This window comes from Dicentrarchus labrax, unplaced genomic scaffold (assembly GCF_905237075.1).
Source record: "Dicentrarchus labrax unplaced genomic scaffold, dlabrax2021, whole genome shotgun sequence".
Classification (NCBI taxonomy): Eukaryota; Metazoa; Chordata; class Actinopteri; family Moronidae; genus Dicentrarchus; species Dicentrarchus labrax.
Window position 1 is genome coordinate 33,510,486 of NW_026136711.1, and position 16,530 is coordinate 33,527,015.

At 40.5% G+C, this 16,530-nt stretch overlaps 1 protein-coding gene across 9 annotated transcripts in view; it reads right to left on the minus strand.

Annotated features, from left to right (window-relative positions):
* Positions 1–16,530, minus strand: part of chd6 (chromodomain helicase DNA binding protein 6) — a 101,252-nt gene that overhangs the window by 82,496 nt on the left and 2,226 nt on the right. For all 9 annotated transcript variants that reach the window (XM_051415087.1, XM_051415088.1, XM_051415089.1 and 6 more), the window contains exon 2: positions 197–246. In XM_051415087.1, the coding sequence (XP_051271047.1) occupies positions 197–226 (30 nt within the window). In that variant the 5' untranslated portion in view covers positions 227–246. The remainder of the gene's footprint in view (positions 1–196; positions 247–16,530) is intronic.

Genomic DNA, 16,530 nt, shown 5'->3' on the forward strand with positions numbered 1-16,530 from the left:
GTCCTAAAACATTACACACTAAACACACCCGAGATTGAAGCTTAAAAATCATGTTTTATTTAGTATCCAAGCTGCTGAGTGTATAGAGGATTTTATAAATGACCTACTTTTCTGATGTCCGCTTATATATTGTGTGTGTGTGTGTGTGTGTGTGTGTGTGTGTGTGTGTGTGTGTGTGTGTGTGTGCAATACAAACCTGCTGCTTGTCCTTCTTGTGTATTTTCATCTTCTATCCCGTCACTGCATCTGTTAACACAAGAGGACATCATTCGTATTACTTCAAGAAATGCACACGAAACACTGTAAACACACTATGGCGTCCAACAATGCAGCTTTGAGTAAAGTTTCATGAAGCTGAAGGCTAAAAACAAAGTGAAGGTGATTCAGCCTATATAATTATGCTGGGCCTATTTCAGACTGCAAAGAGCAAATCCAAAATGTGACAAATACTAAGAAGAAATTCCATTTTTTAAAGTTTACGCACACACACGACCCATGGACCCGCAGTCGAGGGGAGAGATGTGAGAGTGATGGGCTGCCACATTGCAGGTGAACTGGCACCTCTACAGCTACCCTCCGTATTGTGGTCTGTGCTGGACTTCAACCAACCACCCTTTGAACTGAGCTACTGCTGCCCCCAGTACGTAGGAAGTATTGAAATCCCAACAGGGATTATCCTTGCATTTTCCTCATTTCTATCACGTCTATCATTTATTCAAAACAGCTAATCTTTGTACCCCGTATTAGGAGACCGTTTGCTTGGCCAAATGTTCTCCATCAATAACCTTTTTGCACATTCCAGTTAATCCTGGAAGCATCCAAGAACAACTACAGTCGTCTGCTGTTGGTCACTGAGAGGCTTTATTTGCCAGCTGAAAGAGGAGGTGGATGAGAAGCCATTTCACTGTTTCTATTTTTGTATTGTTTGACTGTTAATGGAGAACTTTTAAGGTGTGTTCAGACTGAAGGCAAGTTTATACTTCTTCAGTTTAAGCAACAAAAAAAAAAGTGCACTCATCAGAGAGCCGTATGACTCCACTTCAAGAACGAAAAGAGAAAAAGAAGAAGGTCTGGAGGGAAACAACAGATAGAAGGTCAAACCTCCAGCAGCTCTCGTAGTATTAAAAGCAACTTCAGCCGCTGTCGGGAGGCAGACACCTCTCCACATTTAAGAGCAGGCTGAAGATGTTGCTCTTTGATAAAGCTTAGAGTTCAGGGCTGGCCATTCCTCAGTTATGCTATTATACTATAGGCCTATACTGCTGGTGGACTTCCCATGATGCACTGAGCTCCTCTGTCTCCTCTGTCCTCCTCTCCCTCTCCAATCTGTACACATTCATATCCCATTAACACATGTTACTAACTTCACTTCTTCCAATGGTTTTTTTTAGTTTTCTCATTCTTGCAGGTTCCCATGGATTGTGGTTAATATTATAATTTTTAAATTCTATCATTGTTATAGTTTATATTGCTACTATTATTGTTGCTTTGCATCTCTGTCTCTCTCGCCTTCTCTCTCTATCTACCTCCCCTTTCTCTCTCTCTCCAAATCCAAGCGGTCGAGGTCAGACGGCCGCCCACCTCGCTCCCGGGTCTGCTCAAGGTTACTGCCTCTTAAGAGGACGTTTTTCCTTGCCGCTGCCGCTGAATGCTTGCTCACGGTGGAAACTGTTGAGTCTCTGTAAATAATTGTATAAGGGGGTACGGTATACGGTCTACACCTGCTTCATATAAAAAAAAGCCCTGAGATAACTGTTATAATTTGGTGTGATACAAATAAAATGTAATTGAAATTTGAACTTTATTGCTGTGTTTTGGCTTGTGGCTCTTTGTGTTCTGAAAACAGAAACACACACACACACACACACACACACACACACACATAAATAAAATAAATAATAAAGAACAAAATATGCTTTGTATTCAATTTGAGAGCACCTGTAGGAAAGGATAAGGAAATACTGGTGTGGATGGAAACCCGTTTGATACGGACAGTGCTCTTTCAAATGTATCTGCCTTGTTGTTGACCGGGACTTGCATTTGAAAATTTGATTTATTTTGGCATTTAATCCTGCTCTAATATGCATTTAGAAGGTGTAACGGAGAGAAAAGCACCCGCTCAAAGATGTCGCAAGTGTTTTTACGCTCAACAAGGCCGTCAATGTCCACTGACGCTTTATTGAGATGGACATAATCAGTCTGTTCCTGATTCCCGTCCTGACATGGGAAACTGAGAAGGGAGGGTGGTTTTCTATCAACAGGTCACAATGGCCTTCTGACAACCAGATCTTCTAAAACAACAAAAAGCAGGAACACGCAGTACACATCACCACCACAGATCTCCACATGCTGGAAACTTTCCACAAAAATAGGAGGAAATAAAGTAATTCAAGCCATGTTAATTGAGTGGCAACAAAGCGCAAATTCAGCCTGTGATTCAACATTGAAACATTTTCACTTATTTGCAGTTCAACAGTCAAGTGATGACTAGTCACTGGACAACCTTGATACCAGCAGCAGGGATCACAACACAGAAACAGATTCAATAGAAATCTGACTTTTAAGAATAGTAGTAGTGCTACGAGCGCCAGGCTAACCTCTGTTGGCTGTACTGTATGCAGCTGAAATACTACAGTGCAAAGAGTATCAGCTTTATATAATGAAAATAACCTGTTTTTTAGTGTTCTCAGTGTTTCTCCCCCTCAGGACAGACCAAGAGAGAATTGTTACCGACACTAATGCCGGACAAAAGTGGGATAAATGTGTCAGAGGGGGGATTCCTACAATGGCTACCACTTTGAGCTTCCACTGAGCCACTTTGAGCTTTCATTGAGGTTTTTAGTGGAAACGTTGGTTGCTACTGGGGTTGGTTTCCGGCTGCGATGACACAGCACAGAAATGTTGAAACACTTTTTACATTAACCTGAACAGAGCCGGCTCACACAGCTCCACACTGCATCTGAAGCGCTTTTTGAAACGTGGGTACAGTAGCACTATTGCCAGTGGGGTTGGTTTCATGCAGTGATATTGAGGTGGACGAGACCAAAGCCAGTACAATTGAATTCATTCAATTTCATGCCTCTCCAAAACATTACTGGAACTCATTGAAAGCCTCCACGAGTACAACAAGTTAAACCCTCGTCTGTGGTGTGATCTCGTAGGGCCAGGCTGTGGAATTAATCTCCATTATCAACATATATGGATGGTTTCTGTACGTGTCTCTGTCTTTTTACGTTAAAGGAGCAGTGTGTCGGACACTGCTGGTATCTGGTAATGAGAACTGGCTTTGGCGCATGTAGGACAAACTCCACAGCCAGTGTTTGGTTTGTCCATTCTGGGCTACTGTAGAAACATAGCGGTTCGACGTGGCGGACTCCATAGAAGAGGACCGGCTCATTCCAACGATTCTTATTTTCAGGTGTTTATACACTAATGAAAACATATATCTGAATATTATATAATCCTGACAATAGATCCTCCTAAATGTTACACACTGGACCTTTAATGCGATCACCCACAAACCAAAGAAGATGTTGGGTTTTGCCTTAAGGGTGTGAGTCAACCAGCAGCCTCTGCCCACTTCAGTGATTATTTTAAGCTCTAAGGAACTGTTCTCAGTTTAGCTTTTTTTGTTTAGTGCAAGTTATAAAATGTTTTATTTCAGAGGGAAAGGTTTGATACCTGGATTCAATACTTGTGTTACATATTATGCACCGAACGCCTTTAAAACATTAGCATTAGGATTCCCATGGTCACCCACAAAGATCTGCATTGCAGGACTTTGGGGTTTCCCATGAGTCAAAGCTTCCAGAGAGATTTAACGCGCAGTATTTCCAGCATAACATGACTGCAAAATAAATTCCAGCACACTGTACACTGTACCACTTTACCTGAGAGACTGAGTACCTACAGTACGAGTCTGTCAATCTGTAGGTTTGTGCATTTACGCATACCTTCGTGCTTCCAACTCCCCGGTGAATCACTCTGTAGTCCCTATCAATCAGTTTGATCCACCCTTTGCAATTCCCCAAAAATCAAAGACACTTTTTCATCTTCAGTTAAAACAGTAACCCACCACCCTGTTCAACACACACTGAAGAGTGCTTCACTGCACTGAGTATGCTGCGAAAAACTGAGACATTATACATAAAACCCAATCGCTTTTAACAGAAAATATATAGAAATAGAAATAACGAGGAGCAATATAAATAAACGCTTGTGTGAACAATCTGTAAAGCTCAAGACAGCTAAGCTAGGACAAAGGAACTGCAGCGAGTATTATCATAACCTGCACTTAATGATGATAAAGGAAGTCAACAAAACACAGTCAATCCGGTTAACAATAAACATTTAAGTTACATGTGTCAGACTCGTCTGGCAGGTTGTCATTTTAACAGCTACACTAACACATCTGTACCCACCACCTGAACGCCTCAGAGCCACACAGGACACCTGGAAGCTCAAGTCACACACTTTCATACAGAGATCAGAAATGAGCCAATAGTCCATCGAGTTTGGTTATGAACTTGGGATTTACACTGAGCAGAAACCATGCTGTGTTCAACCAAATTTAAAACGCGGAAATTAAAGAGAGTGAACCTGTGATACCTTCCTCAGGCGTTTAAGAAATCAGATTCTAACCTCTACGTACTGGGTTTATATATTTGTACACTGTAAACTTTTCCTCCAGCACAAAACTACAAAACAAGCTGACTGCCTCTGCAATACTGACCCAACGGAGCCTTGAAAGGTAGTCGGATGTCTCTGGATATATGGTGCAGTTCTCAGAAAACGCTCAGACACTGGGAATGCAACTGGTTCCACGAGGCTACCCAACCATTTAAACTTCCTATGAGCCCTCACCTCTCTGCCTTAGAGGCAAATACCACCAATGTCACGTTAGTACAATACGTGTTCAAAGTATTTCAGCACACACAATAAGGCTTCAGTTGAGACTGAACATACTTCAGCACTTCATCAACACATCAGCAGCTGAACCTGACTGTCCATCAGTGTCACACGTACGGCTGCAACTCACTAATATTTCCATTATCGGTTCTTCTGCTGCTTATTTTCTGAACTGTTTGTCTTCAGAAGTGTTGTTTTGCCTGACCAACAGTCCAAAATCAGTTTACTACCACATAAACAAACCACTGTAAACCCCCGATTCCTCCCGCTGCATGTCCAAGTGTCCTTGAGCAAGATACTGAACACCAAATGGCTCCTGATGTGAATGTGTGGGAATGAATTAGTTTCTGTTTGTGATGGCCTTTAGCCATCAGTGTATGAATGGGGGAATGAGACACTTTCAGAAAAGCTTTATATAAGTACAGTCCATTCACCATTTAGATACATACAGACAATGCTTGGTGCAGAAACACTCACTTTAACTATATGCTTATAGCAGTAGGTTACAGTGGACATGATAATGGGGTGGGCAAAATACACCGTACCTTAATAATTTATCAATCTGCTGATTATTTAATAGATTAATCAATTAATCGGTCGATAAAACGGCAGGAAATAGCAAAAACAGTCCATCCCAGTTTCTCAAAGTCCAACGTAATGTCTTTAAACATCTGGTTTTGTCAGTCCAAAACCCAAACATATTCAGTTTAATATGATATAGACAGATAAAAGCAGGAAATCTCCATATTTGAGAGGCTGAAAGACAATTTGTTTTGCCATCGTTGCATTAAAAATTAACAATTAATAAATGATTCAAATCACTGGGGATAATTTTTGCCTAATTGTTGTGATTCTAGTGTGCAGCACTATAAATATTTAATTTGCATAGAAATTTGGCTGAAGAGGTCGTAAATTCACAATCCAGCTGAAAGAATCCAAATTCAGCTCTTCCCCCTCCTCCCTGTGACACAGATCGGATGTTTTCTAATCAGTGAGCTGCAAAAAAATCTGCATTGAGTCACAAGTTTTCCCACTTCCTCTCTGGACTACAAGGATGTGAGGTACAAAATCAGATCCCGAGGCATGCGACCCACATGCAACTTAAATTCGGCCGCAGAACATTGGAATTTGTCCGCATCGATTCTCTCTGGCCACAAGAATGACAGGTGCAAACACAGTTGTTACAACTTCTCTCAATGCTTGCACATGCATGTCCATTCAGGATTAGTATAACCTCATTTTGTGGAGATGCGAGTTCATCCATTGTAGTTTTTGCGGTATTCAAACATATCCGAAGAAGCCTGGTTCACTGGGAGCTGCCAAGGTTTCTTCTAACAAATACGAACATTGAAAAACTTTAGGTTGATGAATGTGCAGTCCAACAGAAAAGACACAATGTACACAACTAAACACATTTGACAACTGACCCTCTGCCTTACATTACACTATGTGTTGTTCAAAATCGGGGTGGAACAAACCCATTCCAGACATTTCTTTCATTTCTTCACATCTTCCAGATATCTTAAAGACATTATGCAACCCTTTCTGGTTGCAGTCTCTCGTTTGGTATCACAACTGAAATGCTAATCAAACCTCATGGCTTTTTGTGGAGGACGTTTTGGAGCACAAAGTCCTCCCAGAAGAACCACAAGGATGACGGAAGGATCTTTATAGTTTGACATGGATTGTGTGCTTTACGTTGTACCATCAACTAAATCAGGCAGATGTTCATTTTTCCAGCTGTTTTACCGAGCTAACTGCAGTATACACTGGAAGGGTTTTCCCTCTTTCCATAAATCTAGGACTGGGTCAGGTTTGAAAAAGAGAAACCTTGTGCACAACTATTGCTGTAAAGGCTGATTCATTCAAAAAAAATGAATAAATTAATCACTTCCTGTGGGTTTCACTCATTTATTTGTGTACATTATGTTCATACACCAATACGTAACATGACTGTGCCGTCTACGTGTTGCGGTCAGCTTACGGTTTCTGGTGCTTCTGTGTTGCTGTTAGCTTATTTTTGCTGCTCTAGCTCAACCCAGTTAAACTGGTTGTATTCTTCAGTACAGCAGCTTATTACCTGCTATACATTTAAACGTACACTAGTTTAAGCACTCCTAGCTCTCTCCTTTTAATGATGCTGTCACCAGTCCCACAGCTCTTTACACACTATCCAGTTCTGCTAACTACTTCAGCTCAGCAGTTAGCAATGGCTCTCTGTTGCTCGGTGTCAAACGTTTAGTTATTCCCTGTTTCCTTTAGTGATAATGATACATGCAATAAACGTAGTTTATTTTCTCGAGGCTCGAATTGGAAGCGCGACCCTGCAGCGTGGAAGCTAAATCATTAGCTGCTGTAGCCATCCAGCCCCCAGCAGTCGATGTAGCTCTCGTTATGTTCGGTGCTACTGAATTATTTTCAACCGGGGCTTCTGCGGCCGAGCTTTCTGCCATCATTACCACACGGCTGTAGTTGAATTATTTGCTTGTTTCAGCTTGACCTACATTTCATGATGCTGTGTGACTCCTGTCTGTCCCAGTCTTGCCTGCAGTGCATTTAATGCAGCGGCCCAGGCCCACGTGTGAATATGTGAGACAGACAGGTGAGGAGTGCTCATTTATGTCCACCACCGATTATTCATTTATCATAACTGACTGTCAGAGATTTTATTTTTGCTTTTTTTTGAAGTACTGCAGGTACATAAGGAAGTTTGGATTACCTTCAAACACCATCGATGTAAGCAATGCCCTACACCACTGCTGCCCACACGCTCCATTATTCATTCATTCTTTTAACTTTCTCATCCCCATCAAATCCTCCACTAGAATGAAAGCTGAAGCAGATTCAGAACAGGCGGTATCAATAGCAGCTAGCTTCCGTGTGCTTCAGGGAAACAGCAGGTGCTCTTCTTATTTTGTACACGCTGTACATGGCATTCAGGAGAATCGCACTGCTTAACACATGGATGATAAAATGGCATCTGTGGCACACTACGCTGCAGCAGCAGACACAGCCAGGCACTCCCACCACCTGTCTCACTCTTGCATTAAGGCTAACTGCAGCATCTGCACAGAAGTTTAAACCAGACTGCCATCTTTAAAAGCCTGACACTTAATCCTGACTACAAACACTGTACAGTCTGTCATTTAATTGCAAGTGGAGAAGATTGCTGCAAAACACACTTGAAAATGGGAAAGTTGTTATTGACGTGATTTTAAAAAACCAAAGCACAAGCAACACAAATGCAACGTTCTTCAACACAGAATCAAAAGCTAAAGTCATCAGATCACACACTGAGGTGATCTCTGGGAAACGCGGGGCAGAAACACCCCAGAAATAAATGCACATATGGCGACTAAAACAAGTCTGTAAAATGCTTTGGGGTAGGGGGGGGCACTCCACACCCTGAGGCCCCCGTGAAACCCACACTGGAGTGTGTGCGCTCGGAGCTCTGCTCTGAGAGGCGGGGCTTGTGTGGAGCGTTTGTGTGTGTCACGTGGGAGGATGCGTCATGTGGAGGGCATGGAGTGAAACTGAACACACAGAGAGAGAGAGAGAGAGAGAGAGAGAGAGAGAGAGAGAGAGAGAGAGAGAGAGAGAGAGAGAGAGAGAGCCAGAGAGCGAGAGAGAGAACCAGTATGAAAACAGGACAATACAGCATCATACCCTCGTCACTTCATCTCCTGTTGCCATAGAGACACTAAATGACTTTGTGCAATTTGTCAATCAAGCAATCTGTTTATTGAGCAGTATTTTAAAAATACAATGATACTTCACCACAATACTGTATTAACAAATAATGCCTTGAATTTGTCTTTTAAGCCCCTTTATTCCATTTTCCATTTATTAGTTATGTTAGCTTGTCAGCATAGGTTCATCCTCATCCTGGCCATCTCTAATCCAGTCTTCCACTGTGACACTGCTTCAATAACCTCTCTTAAAGCATTTTATTTAAGGAAAGCTAATAAAGTTAATACTTCAAATGCAAGTACAGTGCAACTGCGTTTTATTACGTCGGTCTACAGCGTTGGCTCAAGTCTTTTTCAGGTGTGAAAGATTCTCATTGTATCTGTAAGTGGAATGGGCAGTGCATGTTATTTAGGGCACAACGATTGTATATTATATTATATTATATTACGTTGTTTGAGCCAGGATTGTCTGGAATGGGGTCAAATAGGCCCAATAGGATTTTTCTAGGGGGTCACTACTCCATCCGAAGGGGACAAACAATATTGTGAAAGCGTTACACCTGTTGAGGGCTACAAACTAATATGAAAATGATATAAGATTTGATAACTGACATACGATCAGACATAACTAGTTTTTAGGAAATTCTAAAATCATATAGAACATAGGGTGACAAAGAAAGTACACCTTAATGTTTCACCGGAGATGGTACCAACATGTCTTCTCTTAAAACCCTTTTTTTGGCCAAACAGTGGTTTCAATGGACGTCTCCTTGGTAACACCCAACATCTCTACCTGTAGCAACAGTAAAGGCTGGCTTTCACTTTGTGAGTATATGTGTGTGTCATCATGACAAAATGATTATAATAAAGTTGTTTTTGTATAAGAAATAAATGAGAATGAATCCCAATAATTTAATATGAGAATTGTGTCACAGTGAGTTGATCTGTGGAGACAGTAAACAAATATTGAATTACTGCTTATCCCCGCTGGAATCTCAACAGAGGAGATTCTAAATAAAATGCTTCATTATCTTCAATTGGGATCCGTTTCAATTAATTCGGGTTTAGGCTGCGACTGCGCGGCTTTACTTTGCTGCACATCACCACCTCTTTACCCTCATCTTGACTGTCACTCCATGTTTAAGGCCAGCAATCTAGCATAGTTTAAACGCCATAAAAATGACCTTTAAAAGTGACAAAGAGATGGCCTCGTGGTAGACTCAAACCCCTCCTCCTCCCTGCCGCACTCTCTGATATCACATGTACTCTACTGGCATCACATCACCTCACACCAGAGCTTTCCATCTTCTGAAGGATACAATACATTTGATTTTAAGCCCTTCAGTTCATCAGGTATTACAACAGGAGACGCAGCAGAACAAACTTCCTCATCAACACTACAAATAGCCGACAGTGAGAGGCCTTAATGCCCTGACAGTAAATACACAGAAATACTGCTGTGCCCTTAAACTGCTTATGTATGACAACAGAGAAGTGCAAGAAAGTGGAAACAGTGAGCTAAAGGAGGAGTGGACTTCCTGTTCTCCTTGAACCCCCCCAGAAAATGATAGTAGTCAAATCTAAGTGAGAAAGACAGCCTGTGGAGGCTTTTTTTTTCAAGCTTTGTGCCAACTTGTTTTATCCCAACACACCTGTCACCCATGAATATTGATGCAAGCCGTTTTCACAAATGAAACAACCGTCTGCTGCTCACTCATTTTGCAGCCTTATGTGGCAGAACTTGCACACACACACACACACACACTAGTGCATGTGCATAAAAAGGGAACATCTGAAGTACAGCCACACACCGATAAATGCAGAAATGTCTCAAGAATCATATTATTATGATATGAGGGGAGCATAGCTAATGGCTTTCAATATACGTTTGATTAGTTTAATCATATAGACGTTTTTTTCGTACATTTGCCATATGGGGATTAGGCGTGGGCGATATGGGCAAAAAATAATATCTTGTTATTTTTGGGGATTTTGGCGATAACGATAATCAGTCGATATCCTTTAAAATGTGATTGGAATTGTCTGAGCTGGACTTGTGTCCACCAAACGCGTTTTTAGCGCCGAGAGAGCTCAAAAACTCTTTTTCCGAGCCCCCAGCTGTGTTAAAAGTTGAACAGATTTCAACTTGAAGCGCTCTGAGCGCTGCGCTAAAAAACCGCCTCCGCTGACATCTTTTTCCCGCTGAAGGCGCTTAGCGCTCTGAACGCTGAAGCTCATAGGATTTGTTTTCAAAATAGGCGCTGCTAGCACTAAAAACGTGTTTGGTGGACACAGACCTTTATCAGTCTTTTCGAAACCAAACCATTTCCATGCCAGAGAGGTAGACCCACGTCTCGGCACTAAATCATCTGAAGTACCGGTAGCTTCAGGGACTGGAGGTGTTTGCATTTTCTCTCTACCATCACAACGCGCTGCTAAACTGTTGCAAGGAGGAGGCTAGCGAGAGGTCATGTGATCACGCCTTGTGATCACGTAGGCCCACTAGTAGTGTGACTGAATCCTGCCAGGCTGTAGAGAGCGCTGCTGCTCCGTGTATTAATGTATGTGAGGAGTTTCCACATGCGTTTCAATATTTTTGCCAAAGTAATTTAAATACTCGATAATGGAAATTTGCACATCGTCAAAACAACAATGACGATATTATCGCCCACCTCTAATGGGGATATATAGTGTTATCTTAATATTGATATATGTATCTCAGCCCTACACTGATGTGTCTACCTTCAGATTAGAGCTGAAACAATTAGTCCGTTTATCAATTAGTTGCTCAATTTCATTTTTATGTAATTTTAAGCAAAAAAAACACCAAAGTTTCTCCGCTTCCAGCTTTTCAAATGTGAGGACTTTTTACTTTTCTCTGCTTTATATCGTTGGGATTGAATATATTTTGGTTTAGCATTGTTGCATCACATAAAAAAACCTATATTTTTCATTATATTCTGACATTTTCTCTGCCAAACTCTTAATCAAGAAAATAATCATTAGATTAACCTATACCGAATAGGAAGGAGCCGATCTATTTCAGATAAGTTTAGTTTGGTTATTTAGTGAATATCCTATTTGCAGTTTCAGTATTAGCAGTGAAATCATTCCCAGAATAAATAGCCTCCATGATTTATTTTTATCACCTGTAAAAGTGGGTGCTACAAGCAGACTTTACTCAGCAGCCACAGACAGAAAATCCTTCTCGGCTGTCTCGGTGGAGAGACCCGTTCTCTTTTCAATGACCTTATTCCCTTCGCTCAACCACTTGCCCTTGCACAAAAGAGCAGACGAGCCTAACGGTTGCTGCGTCTGAGAGTCATCAGGAGACGGCTCAGTTGAGGGAGGAGCAGCCGTCTGTGCTAAATCAGAAACAAATTCATCCCTGTTCTTTCCAAACGTCTGTGTGTGTGTGTTTGCACGCACAAAGAGGGGAAGGCAGCTTTAAAATGGAACGCAGCTCCTCCTCGTTCCGTCCCTGCTGCAGCCGTACGATGCTCCCGTGAGGGGAACAAACAAAGGAGCGGACAGTGTTGTCAGTGGCAGCCGGGGTTACAACACAGTGAGACTCAGCTTTCTCATATTAATTAGATAAATCATTGATCATCGCCTCCCAATCTCAAACCTCTGCAGCATCTCCTGGTGCCACAGTTTCCCTTCTTTCTTCACGCCAAGCATCCAGCTGACCTACTCCGCTGCTACTGTGACATTGACATATTTAGGCTATTGTGTGCTATATTCAAAAGGTCACAACTGAATCCTCCAGCTTTTTACACTCATTGAACCAAATTATCACACTGAAAGCTGTTATTACGTTTTTGGGGAAAGACCTACAGGCAGGTAATGTGTGCATTAAAACATGTTTGTATACAGTATCACTGAGTTAGACCAGCCACTGTCTACAGTTTACACCCACACTTCCAACCTCCCTCACAACTAATGTTCCCCTTAAGACACAATCTCCAAAATATTTTTATTAGGATTTAATCTGTTTTGTTCTGTTTACAATTAACTGATTAATCACTCAGAAAATCACAAGAACCCAAGGTGAAGTCTTTAAATGGCTTGTTTTGTGTGTCCAAACATTACAATAATTATAAAACAGAGGAAAAACACTTACTTAAAAATGACTTAACAATAAGAGATTACCAAAACTTCTGCCAATTAATTTTCTGTCAATCATCCTATCAATTATTCAACTGATCATTTCAGCTCTACTTCCCTTTATAGATTCTTGGGCTCAACTGAACCAAAGATTATTTTTATTATCACTTCGTCTGTCCATAGATTAGTTGTTTGGTCAATAAAATGTCAGAGAAGGGTGAAAAAGGTTCATTACTGTTTCGCAAAGCACAAGGTGACGTCCTCAAATGCCTTATTTTGTCCACAACTTAAAGATATTCACATTTGAGAAGCTGAAATCAGAGAATTTCTTCTTAAAAAATGACTCAAAACCATTAAAAGGCAGCTCACTTGCTACACCCGAGTACCTCCTGCCATCAGTGTATGAATGTGTGTGAATGGGTGAATGTGATATGCAGTGTAAACCTTTGAATCGTCGGAAGACCAGAAAGGTGATAGAAAATTACAGTCCATTTACCACACTGGACCTTTAATTAATCATCAAAATAATTGGCGAATAATCGATTAATCGAGTCAATAATATGAATATAAAGGCTAATAGGATGCAACTGGTGCCTTCAAAGTGTAAAACAGTCTCACCACGTACCCAGTGGTTTGGTAATGTCTTTCATTTAGCTGTGTTTGTCGTCTGTACACTTATTTAATAAGATTATTTTCAAGCACATTACAATACGCCTAACAAATTAACCAATTCTGCTTATTTAGTTCAGTCATTGAGACGAAGCTTAACCAAAGAAGACACCAGATTCATTTCATTCAATATCCAACCTCCACTAGAACTCAACAGGTTTTATAACAGAGCTATACTCTGATCTTTACCAACATCAGATGGCCACAATGTTAACTGCTGTGTCTGTACTCACTTATATTTTAATGTAAATATGTAAATGCACAGCTGCCTTCTCAGACTAAAGCACAAAGCAAGTGGTGTGTGGCGGGGGGGGGAGCCTTCCATTACAACTAATTGAGATGCTGATTGACACTAAATGAGACACTAAACTGAAATTCACCCCGTCTGCTTAAAACAAATTTCATCTGTCTCCACCCACAGAAGTGACAAATTGAAGATGAAAAAAATAACACAAACCATCTTTGCTAACAGCAGTGTGTGTGTGTACTCCTGGGGAAAGTTTTCTCCTCTCTCACCCCACGTTTCTTTAGCTAGAAAACAACAAAACTTCACAGTCTGCCCGGGTGAAACCTGCTGTGTAAACTCGGGTGGCATTTTTACAGTAATTTCTGGGTTTTAAAGTTAAAATATTCCACACAGTCACCTGTCCCCGCCAACACTCGCAGCTGAACACTGAACCCTGAAAGGGCGGTGACTACAAGGGAACGTATGATGCTGTAAGTTTCGCCTTTATCAGCAGCCTAAAAAGTTTCCGTAACTTCACTGCAGACATGCACGTGTACTCTGTGCTACATATTTCTGACGTGACATACAAATACTGATTATTATAATTTGTATTATTATTATCTAATCTTCTGTAGCTTCATTTGGAAAGACTATCACTCAAGCAATGATTACAGTAATTTAAGACAAACTAGAGCAGTTGTTCAATTTTCTGGTTGATTTAACGTAACACTAAACCATCAATACAGGCTCGCCTTTATAATTGTAAAGATCTGAGATGGCAATGAAAAAGGTGTTTGATGGTACCGTATGCCTCTAGTGATTGGTTGGGCATACACAGAACTGTACATACTGCAAGGTGGAAAGATGTATATATATATATAAAGTTATAAATAAATTAGCTTTGTGATGCATAAACTTAAATATCTGCATTTGCTCCACTTGGTTTTTTTTGGTTTTTTTTAAGCAAAAGTTCCTTAAAATAGCAGATGTGGCGTTATTTCTACTTTAATTATTTCTTTTTGACGTATTCACTGATTCTTGTCGTGTCCATGAGTCTTTATCTGTGTCCCAAATCCATCCTACACACCAGTTCCAAGCAGGCTTTGAGTGCGTTGTGTGTTCATACAGGAGAAAAAAGACTAAATTAACTAAACTGTTAATTAAACACCTAGTTAAGAAAAAAATTTATTTTTAAGCGTTGTTGTTGTTGTTGTTGATTCACAACATGGATTTCTTCCATCCGACAACCGATTATTAAATTCTTCTCATGGCTGATACTGTCGACAATTTCACTTTTTTTAATTTTATTTTAAAAGAAGTTCATAACCTGTACTTTATGCTAAGCTGAGGGCAAGAGAGGTAAGCTGTACTGAGCAAACATGGATAATTTAATATCCCATAGCTCTGACTGAATCAGTGCAATGCACAAATGAGCTAATCACAGCTGCAAAAGATTAAATCTACCTGTGGCTGGAAACAGCTCAGGGGACCCAAAAGAACACGTCAAATACAAACATTTTAGCTGTGTCTTTAATAGCTTTAACTGGCAGTAGCTTTTCTTAAGTTGTAGTTTGACTGACATCCGACCGGCGTATGAAACTGAGGCTCAGATACAATGTCGTTTATGATAATCGTGATTAGTCATTCACTGTAATGTAACCAAAATTAATATTAAGTTGTATTCAATTACTGAACGTTTGCTGTTAAGATTAGCCATGGAAAAAAAGTTAATGTTTTCTATAAAGCAGTAAAATCTATGTAGCAAACTATAGATTTTTACTGCTTTATAGAAAACATTAACTTTTTCCTGCAGTGCAACGACTCTCAATCAGTGATTTATCAACTAAATTCAACAGTTGAGCCATAATATTCTACCTTTACAAAGATAATAATTAATCAGTTTTGACTGATTCTGTCAGAGAGGTATTCATTTAACTACAGGTTTATTATTGAGGTTGTAGTTTGCTCCATTGGGTTTGTAATGTTTCACCCAACCCCTTTAAAGGATGAGGGGGGGAACAGTATTGGTGTCAGTATAATGCAGCGTAACTACAACCCCAATAATAAACATATAGTTGAATTAAAACATCTCCAACAGTGTCAACAAAAACTGAATATCAGTTTCAGTTTATATGTACCATTCATGGCTGTATCTATCTGCTGTATTGGACTGCATTAAACAGTACAGGTGTACCTAATAAAGTGGACAGGGAGCGTAGAGGCCATTGCTTATAAGAATCTGACATTAGTGTTTGCGATCCCTGAAGGAGGTGATCACACGTTACCTCGATTCAAATGTAGAAAACATGTAACATTTGCTTTGCTCTTGCACTTCTGTACAACAGGTGGATCCTTTAAAGATTCACCTGTAAGATCTTAAGTGTCTCACCGTTGCTTTAAGTTTAAACACTACTTGCAGGACTCGTCTGCACCATACAACTCATAAAAACCTTTTTTTTAAATGCACAGAAAGTTGCCTTTTGAACTTCAAATTTGTGTATTAATTGTCAAAAAACTGCTACTGCTACTAAAGAAAACACAGATTATTACCAAACAAATGATCAGCAGAGTAAAAAGGTGTGCTGTAACAGAAAGGTCGCATGTTCAACGCCAACACTAGCTGGTGTTTAACCCTGTTGCTTCTATGATATCATTGTTTTCTCTACAAACAGCAGCTGAAAACATCTCATCCCATCAGGTAATTCCTCCTGCATCAGCACGAGCACCACAGAAGACTCCTCGAATTATTCTTCAATGAACGTAATAAAGTAGAACTAACTACCTGTGTTATAACACACACACACACACACACACACACATATATAAACTGCTGCTGTCTCAACAACTTAAGAAAGGGGGCAAAAGTTGTCTTCTGATGATGGAGTCAAAGTACAGCAGCGGTTCTGCAAGCAGGCGGTAAAAAAAAAGTGG